At 48.4% G+C, this 9,284-nt stretch overlaps 1 protein-coding gene across 1 annotated transcript in view; it reads right to left on the bottom strand.

Moving 5' to 3' along the window:
- The window catches only part of LTBP2 (latent transforming growth factor beta binding protein 2), a 157,682-nt gene that overhangs the window by 55,441 nt on the left and 92,957 nt on the right, over positions 1 to 9,284 (bottom strand). The window contains 5 exon segments of the mRNA XM_006865607.1: positions 1,620 to 1,722; positions 2,672 to 2,958; positions 5,157 to 5,363; positions 5,793 to 5,963; positions 7,751 to 7,941. Coding sequence (XP_006865669.1) covers positions 1,620 to 1,722; positions 2,672 to 2,958; positions 5,157 to 5,363; positions 5,793 to 5,963; positions 7,751 to 7,941 — 959 coding nt within the window.

Genomic DNA, 9,284 nt, shown 5'->3' with positions numbered 1-9,284 from the left:
ACCATCACCACCACCTCCACCACCACCTCCTCCACCACCATGGCCGCCACTAGCCTGTAAAGTTAGGGAGAGGAGGGATTACTTCTCGTTTGTCCCCCACTGTCTGCGCAGGCCTGCACATGGGTGCTTGGTCAATGTCAATATTTGTTGCCTGACTGGAATTTGGGACACGGAAGTCTGAAGAGTCAGCCCGATAGGAAGGCAGGAGGAAAACAAGAAAGGTGTCACAATCAGTCTTGACCATGCCTTCCTCCCTAGTGGGGTCTAGACCCCTTTTCCTTACGTGAGGGACACTTAAGAAGAAAAAGAAAGATGGTGGTGATGATAGTAACAGCTACAGCTCATTGACGAATGAACATGTTAAACACATGTTGTTAAGTGCCTTCAAGTCAATTCTGACTAGCAGTGACCCTGCATAGGTTTCCAAGGCTATGTATTTTGCGGGAGCAGTAAGTCTCATCTTTCTCTGTGAAGCAGGTGGCAGGCTCGGAACGGCGACCTTGAGGTTCACAGTCCAGTATTTATCCTACAGAGCCCACATGTCATCTCAGTTGTTCTCCACGCTAGTCCTAAAACGAGGTCTATAATCGTCTCTATTTTATGGATGAGGAGAAATGAAGAGGTAGAAAGAAGTTAAGGGGCAGAGCTGGGACCTGGTATACGTCTGAAGCTTAAGTCTGTTTCACCAAAAAGTGGTTTGAACTTCAAGGTCGTCGGTTCAAACTCACCAGCTGCTTCTCGGAAACCCTATACAGGGTCACTATTATTTGGAACTTACTTGATGGCACTTAACAACAACATCACCATTTATTTTCAACTTGTAAAATAAGGTCACTTCTCCACAGCTGAGTAGGCTCTTGGGACCAGTCCTGAACCTCCCACCTTTGAGTCCTGGCCCAGGCTCCCCACAAAGCAGTTTCTTTGACTCAGTGCGTTAGTTGCTGACAGGCGAAAGAAGTACAGGCCTGGCCCAGGCCCAGGAATGGGGCCTGGAGGGAAGGCAGACTGAGTAGGTGTGCGCCTTGGCATGAGGAAACCATTCTAAGCACAGGTTCCCCTCCCAAGTACAAGTTCAAAGTCGAAGAGTGCAGGACAATGGGCATTTTGCTCACTCCTGAACCCTCAGTGCTTGATACACAGGAGGCACTTGTTGAGTGTTTACTGAACGAATGAATGTTAGGTTTTCCCCATCATCCAGAAGAGGGCAGGAAACTAGATATAGCATATCTGAATAGAACATTCTGGAGGCACAGCCCATGGTGGGGAGCAGCTAGGTGCCCCTCCAGGGAGAGAATAAGGGAAAACAGTGAGTCACCACATCACTCAACAACAGATGGGATACCTGCCATCTTAGCAAGAACAACTGGTGAGAGGGGAGCCCCCCCCCACACACCCCGCCACTTCCCGCCTCAGGCAGGACAGGTTGTCCCTGCAGAGGGAATGCACTGCCTGATCATCAGGGCCTTGAATTCCAGCCAGAGCACACTTGAGCAGTCCTGCCAAGTTTACCATCCCCTTTACCTACCTAGTGGGGTATGCCCTGCAACAGAGGGGTGAGCAGACCAGGCCCTGGTAAGAGCTTCCCCCTAACCTTCAACCTCTCAGCACACAGCACTCACCTGGTCTGGGTGGGCACGGGGAGCATGAGGTCACCCCCCAGAAGGCTCCCACGCTGCCACAGCAATCTTCTTGGGTGGTCAGCTCCCACAGGGGGTTGGCACACTAGAAAAGAGGCCATGGGCACGTTGACCCTCTTTCCGTCCATTGCTATGCCAGGTGCTCCAGGAAAGCCCAAGACACAGAAAACCCTGCCATGTTCCACTGGAGGAGGCCCCCACCCAAGGAAGGGGGTAGGGGAGACAGCCCAGGGCACAAGGGGCAGCAGAGAAACCTGCAGTCTACTCCATCAGACCCTATAAGCCTTGATGACTGAGGGTCCCACACCCCAGACACAAGACCTGCCCTGTGCTGCTCTGAAAACCTCCATGTCTCCAGTCCACAGCAAATGGGTCTCAAACGTCTTGCTTTCTTCCATCAAACTCAGTGTCACCAACAGCAGAGCCCAGGCTCAGGGACACATAAGCCGAGGAGTGGAAAGATTACTTCCTGCCTTTACCAGTCCCCTAACCTCAGGAGAGGGTTTTGATCATACCAAATGGCAACCCCTAGACAGGCTACCCTGAGCCGGGCCTGGCCCCTACTCTTAGGTGCCTGGGCTCAGAGAAGCTCCCCTGGTTTCCCATTGCTGACAGTGGATGGCTCCAGGGTGGAGCGGGGGTTCTCTCATCTTTGTAGCCCAATGGATAGGGGAGCGTTCAACTTGAGTTTTCGGATTCTACATCTTTGCAACCTCCATCTCAATTGGATACCAAACTCCACATGGCTTTTTGCCCATGTGCCAGGCATTCTCAGCTCAGTTCTCAGAGTACCCAGGACTTCCTGGGACCAGACTGTCTAGGCTGCCTTCACTCGAGGACTCCCCTGCAACAGTGCACAACAGATAGGGGTCCAGCCTCTCCCCACTCAGGCAATGTTATGCCTTGAATTTTCCCATCTGGGACGTGGAAACCTCTGTAGACACAGGAAACGAGAAGGAGAGGAAATGGAGGGCAGAGTTGGGACTAGGTCTGTCTGGAAGTTTCCAAGGCTGAGGCAGGAGCTGAGTTCTTACCTGCCTATTCACAGCGCTCAGGTAACATCGGCCCAGCAGTCCGTGAGGTCTGGGTACCGCGGGGGGCAGTGGCCGAGGGGACTCTCCAGAGCGAGTGGGGATGCTATTGCTGTCCCAGTGGTTGTGGCCCGGGCTGACAGGGAGCCGGGACGAGGGTCTGGTCTCCACGCTGTTCTCCTCTCGGGCCTCCACAGCCTCGCCCCGCACCCGCGCCACCTGGTGGATCTGCACCGAGGCCTCGGGAGGGTGGTGGATGTGCACCTTCACCAAGGAGGGGTTCACGAAGGCTAGGCAGAGGGGTTGGAGTCAGAGTTGGGGTACACAGGGCCCCACCCTCACTATCCCTCTCTGGAAGAGTGTCTGCTAACCCTGAACAAGGTGGGGCACTGCCTGGGTGTCTCCCGAAGACTGCTTGCTTTTCTTCACTCCCTACTCAGAACTCAGGAACCATTCAACTGGATGAAGTTCAAATCCCTTCACTCAGACCCCTCAACCAAGGACCTTCATCATCAAGTCCCAAACTACCTTCCTGAATTCATCTCCCCAGAGAACCTATCCCAAGCCTGAGCGCTGGCCAAACCAATCCCTCTGGAGTCACTTGGGTTGGTGTCACCAGTGCGGTTAACTCACCGTGTCACCCCATGGACCTCCTCCCTACCAGACCATACAGAACCCTTAGTAAATGTTTATTATCCATTTTAATCATAGAATAATATGTGATAAACATCGTTGTAAGTTGCTTAAATGTGATATTTCTTCGATCATATGAATAATAACAAAATTATTTTACAAAACTTTTCCACATTGAATCACAACATGATTAATTACATTATAAGTTGCTGAGTAGAAGTCTCTTTGGATTTTTCTCCTTTTTAAAAAATTATACATCATTCTCAAAAAAGGCTTTCAAATACTAATTACCACAATATTAGCTAAAACATAAGAAAACTTGACAAAATCAGTGACTATAAAAATACTGACAGCATCAAAAACGTCATCACTTGCTTCTCACATGACCTGTGAAGACAAAACCATGTGACTCGACATTGTAACAGGGTAATAATGATAGATCTGACTGAATTTGGTGTTAACTGCTGTCAGGTCAATTCTGACTCATAGAGATGCTGTATAGGGTTTCCAAGGAGCAGCTGGTGGGTTTGAACCCCCAACTTTGTGGTTAATAGTCAAGTGCTTATCCTACAGCACCACACCAGGACTCCAGACCAGAGTGCCTTAGAAGATTCAAAGAACCAATCAGCATAGAGTTTTAGCCTTGCAGGTACCTTGAGATATGAAAGTTGGGCATATGAAAAAATATTTAAGTTGTTGTAACTAACCCCAAGGATGTTTTTATTTAAAAAATAGTAATGCTAAATTCTGCTAAAACACTGCACAAATATTTTATAGACTCATTTTGGTGTCACTTCCTCTGACAGTGTCACCCAGTGTGGCCCACACTTCCCCTAGAGATGCCATTGTGGTCTTACCTTCACGCCTTTGTTAGGGCCAGTGCCTCTGTCAGGGAACCTCTGCTTGACCAAGTTCCCCTGATCATTTAAGGCACATTTGGGGAACCTTTTTTCAGTCAAAGTTTGCAATATCACTCACAGGCTATATAAAATTATCAACTTCAAAATTAGCCTGCTATATTTGGTCAAGCATTTAATTAACTCACACTGCTAACCAGCACTGGACTGCTAACCACAAGGTTGGGGATTCAAACCCACCAGCTGTTCCTTGGAAACCCTATACAAGGTCGCTATGAGTCAGAACTGACTCGATGGCACTTAACCACAACAACAATGCGATGACTGGAGTCCTGGTGTGGTGCTGTAGGATAAGCACTTGACTATAAGGTCAGTTTAAACCTTACAAGGTTGGCAGTTTAAACTCACCAGCAGCTCCTCAGAAACCCTATACAGGTTCCCTGAGTTGAAACTGACTCGACGGCACTAAACAACAACAACAACACAATGTGATGGTTAGAACTTTGGTTGCCTTGGCAGGATCAGACCAGATGATTTTGAGGGCCGGATGTTCCCCACCCCTAGTTTAAGGTCTCACTTGAAGTCCATCTCCCCACATGGCCTTCTCTGAGCACTTGGGCTCAGAGAAATAAATCTCTACCTCCTGACTCCCCAGTAGCAGGTTTGGTTTTTGTCCCCTGTCTTTTGCACCTAATAATGCAAGGCAGGAGAGCTGGAACGCTTCTGTTGGTATTCTATTTCCTACCCATCTATTTCCTACTTTGCACGGTGGGCTCCTGAGGGCAGCACCCTGCCCTTATCTTGTTTCATCTCCCCACAGCTCCTAACACAGGGTAAGGGCAGAAAGTACTGATGAATTTGGATAGGAGAAAGAGAAGCAGGAAAGAGTCTGAGTGTAGAGAAGGAGGGAGGGAGGTTTGGGCTATAAGACCAGAAATGGCTTCCCTGTCTCCCTCCACCTGGACGCCAGCATCCACCAGCCCTGGGCTGACACTCACCGAGCTGGTTGGAGAGAGGTAATGTGATGGTGGACTGCTTCAGGGGACTCTCCAACAGGGCTCTGTGGTTCAAGACCTCCTCTGGAGGTTTTCTGTCCAGTATGGGGGCAGACAGGTGGCAGAACTTCCCGGTGGAGCTGGCCGGGCACCAGCACTCATCCCTGCCGATGCAGCGGCCTCCGTTCAGGCAGGGGATCTGGCAGAAATCTACAACACCAACCCTCAAGGTGACTGGCGGTGGAAGAACCTAACAGTACCCACCACATGGCTGGCAGATGACAACAGAGAAGCAGGAGAGCCGGACCCCAAATCTGGTGGCTTGGGAAGCAAGACAAATTGGTGTGACAAATGAAGCTAATAACCAGCCTTTGCCTTTCTAAAAAGTCCTTTCCCACTTTCCCACAATAACCTGGGAGTTAGAGGGCAGGTGGCATATTATTAACTTCCCTGTTTCTCTATGGAGGAAACTTGAGCTCAGAGAGATTATGTACCTTGCCCAGGGCCACACAGCCAGGTGATGGCAGAGCTGAGTGAGGATTTAGCTCCTCCTCTGACTTGGGACAACTCATGAGAAGCAACTTAAGAGCAGTGGGCGTCCTTCCTACAGAGGGCTGGGTTTCAGTCCAAGGCACTCACAGATGCGGAAGCCAGACTTGGGGTCATGCCCAGGACCACCCTGGCTGTAGAGGGTGGTGGTGTTGCCGCGCTCACAGCTGTTGGTGCAGTGCCCGCGGGCACAGGTCTGCTTGCAGATGGTGGGAGTGAAGACGATCTTGATCTTCTTGATTTTCTCCGTGAGGTTCAGCCCTGCAGAGAGAGGGCTTGGGTCCAGGAGGCAGGGCTGAGAGGCCTAACCATGACCTCCAGAACCAGGGCCCACAAGACTGGGGCCTTTGAGACGCTCACATTCCAGCAATTATTGAGGCCCACCAATATGCCAACCACACACTGAACTCATGCTTCATGTACATAAAGTTAACTTTCAACCCTCTTGAGTTGGTATTACTTTAGCTTGAGCCATTGATCGGCAATTTTCACATGATCCATGGAATGCTTCCATTTTTCAGCTAAAGAAACTGAGGCTGACAGAAGTGAAGTGGCTTGCCTTAAGTCACAGAGCTAGCAAGTTCTGCAGCTGGGTTTTAAAGTTAAGGGCAGAGAACAGAACGTTGTTCAGGCTTGCCAGAGTGGAGAGTTTTCTAAGAGAGGTAGGGAAAGAGAAAGTCAGAAAGGATTACTGGGGGGCGGGGGCAGCCTAATGTCAGGGCCAGGGTCAGACATCTTGTTTGATAGTGGGAAAGTCATTGAAATTTTTTTGGCAAGAGATCAAAGAGGAACTGAAGGAGGATGAATTTCCATCCTGGCTGTGGTGTGGAGGGTGGATCGTGGTAACCAGTTGGAAGGTCGTTACAGCAGTGCAAACTGAGGTGACTTTGTTTAATGAGAGTGGTGGCAGTGGAAACACAAAGGAGACACATTCATTCCACATGAAGAGTCAAAGGCAGGAAGCCAGAAGGAGAGTATTGAGGAGAGAACGGGAGGTGAGGAAGTGGAGAAAGGACATGTGACCCATGTACAAGAAGCTTGAAGGGATGAGAGAGGGGAAGCCAGAGGGAAGCAGGAAGTGTGTGGGTTTCATGGGAGAGTTGCAAATACCTGCATATGCTGAAGAGAAGGGACTGATAGAGAGGAACAGGTTAAAGATGCCGAAGGGAGAGAACAAGCAAGAGGCAAAGGAGGAGTGTAGGCATGCCACGGTAGCTCTGTAGGATAAGCACTGGACTGCAGACCACAAGGTCAGTGGTTTGAGTCCACCAGCCGCTCCATGGGAGAAAGATGAGACTTTCTGCTCCTGCAAAAATTTATAGCCTCAGAAACCCTATATAGGACCACAGTGAATCGTAACTGACTCAGTAGCACTCTTAACAACAACAGGAATGAGCCTTAGACAATGGGAGGGACACCTCCTTTTCAAGACTGCAAGAAAGGAGGTCCGCTGGATTGCAGGTTTAGGGAAGAGTGTGGTGTGAATTGGTAGGGAGATGGGTAGGATGTTGAGGAGCTCTCTGGATGGCGAGAGATAGGCCTATGTGTCTATATAATGTGGGAGGCAGTAGATGAGAGACTAGGGAAAGTGGGGAAGCCTTGAGCAGCTATTCTGAGGAATGGGAGAGTGTCCAGGGGAAAGGTTGTCCGGCAACAACAGAGGAGAGATGCAGCGGGGACACCAAGAACCTGCCATGACCTGACTCCACATAGATGCTTGGTTTGCTCTTGTAGAAAGTAGAGGCCAGGTGTAGATGCTAAATTGGGTAGGCAGGTCCAGGAGCCTGGGATTTGCAGGGAGGATGAATTGGAAGAACGAGGATACAGGAGTTAACGTTCGTGGAAACAAAGGCAGGAAGGATGACAGCTTGGGAGGAAATGGAACAGTCAAGGTTGAACAGTCTCCACAAGGGCAAAGTCCAGATCAGCTTGGTTTTCTATCTCTGGAACCTGGCACAAAGAAAGTGCCCAACAACTGTTTATTGAGTGGCTGAAAGAATGGGGAAGGAGGTGAGAGTGGAGGGGTCCCCAAGAGAGGGAATCCTTACCCCAGGGGGATGAAACATGGCCAAGATGTGCTGCCTGCTGGGCGCCATGCCTTTGCTCAGGGCCTGGTCCCACAGGCAGGGCATTGGAAGTCAGCTGGCCAGTGGCAGCGGCAGCCGGGTAACGTCGGACGGTCCGGGACAGCCCCACTTGCTGCTGGGAGGGCTGGGTCTGGCTGAATCCACTCAGTGTCCTGTGGAAGACAACCAGATCACATGGGTTTGCATCCAGGGTACAGCTTCTCTGCCTTCATCAGCCAGGAAGGTTCTCTCTGCTTGGCCAGCGATTCCTGGACATCAGGTACCCTAATGCAGGAGATGGATCCAAATGCCACCAGTGACCCCTCTGTAGAATAGCTGAACTCTTGCTGGATTCTTCTGGGCAAATCGCTTAGCCTCACTGGCCCTTAGATGAAGATGTTAGACTGTTCCCATCTAGCTCTGACATGACAAGTCTTTCAGAACCCACTTATGAACCAATCCCTGCCCTAAAACTGAGTCCTATTTAGAAGCTTCAGTGAGATTCTAAATTTCTTCTGCCACTTAATTCAGTCTTTAATACAATCACCTAAGGAATTGGTCCCCAGCAAGTACACATTCATGGATTGATTTAGGGTGGAGACCAGAATTTCCCTCTTATTAATTTGTAATTAGTATTTAATTGTAAAAGTACTACAACAATATTTAAGGAGAAAAAAACCCTAATTTATCATCTAGTCCACCCCAACTCAACAAATAGTTTTACATGTTTCCTTTGACCTTTGCTCACTTATATGTTTTTACATGGGTGTCATCACTTACACATACAACTTAAATTCTGGTTTTTCAATTAACATTAGCTCAGACTGTACACAATTCTGCCTTTTCATGTTTATTATTTTCATTGCTATGAAATAGTCTATCTGAGGTGAAGCACAGCTTTTTCAGACATTGTCCTGCTACATATTGAGTTAAGTTTCCATTTTTAATCTATGGTCTTCCTTGTCCATATGACTTTTTTTTCCTGATGTTCAAATAGTGCTTTATATTCATGCACTCATCTACTTCTTCATTACACTATTAACCAAGTCATACTATTCTGTTTTATTCTGTATGCTTGAAAACGTCATAAGAAATGTTTTGAAAAGGGTTACAACTTCAGGGTTAGAATGGCTGTGTCAAAGATTCTAAACATGTATGGCTCTAAGTGTTATTATTGGTAAGTGTTATCAAGTCAACCCCTGACTCATGGTGATGCCATGCACAATGGAATGAAATGGTGCTCAGTTCTGTGCCATCCCCGTGACTGGTTGTAGATCAGTGTACTGTTTTCTAGAAGGGCTGCACCAAAATGTACAAATGTACCCTTAGAGCACACCCTTTGCCAGCATGGAGTATTATGAATTCCTTTCTACGATGCTAATTGAATAGTATAAAATGGTACTTTGATGTTGCTTTCCTGTCTACTTCTGAGGTAGAACATTTTTTTACACATCTATTTACCACTTAGATGTGTAATAAATAAATAATAGATGTGTTAAAAAAAAAAAAAAAAAAA

The sequence above is a fragment of the Chrysochloris asiatica genome, unplaced genomic scaffold (assembly GCF_000296735.1).
Source record: "Chrysochloris asiatica unplaced genomic scaffold, ChrAsi1.0 scaffold00079, whole genome shotgun sequence".
Taxonomy (NCBI): Eukaryota; Metazoa; Chordata; class Mammalia; order Afrosoricida; family Chrysochloridae; genus Chrysochloris; species Chrysochloris asiatica.
This window is presented reverse-complemented; position numbering and strand designations above follow the sequence as displayed.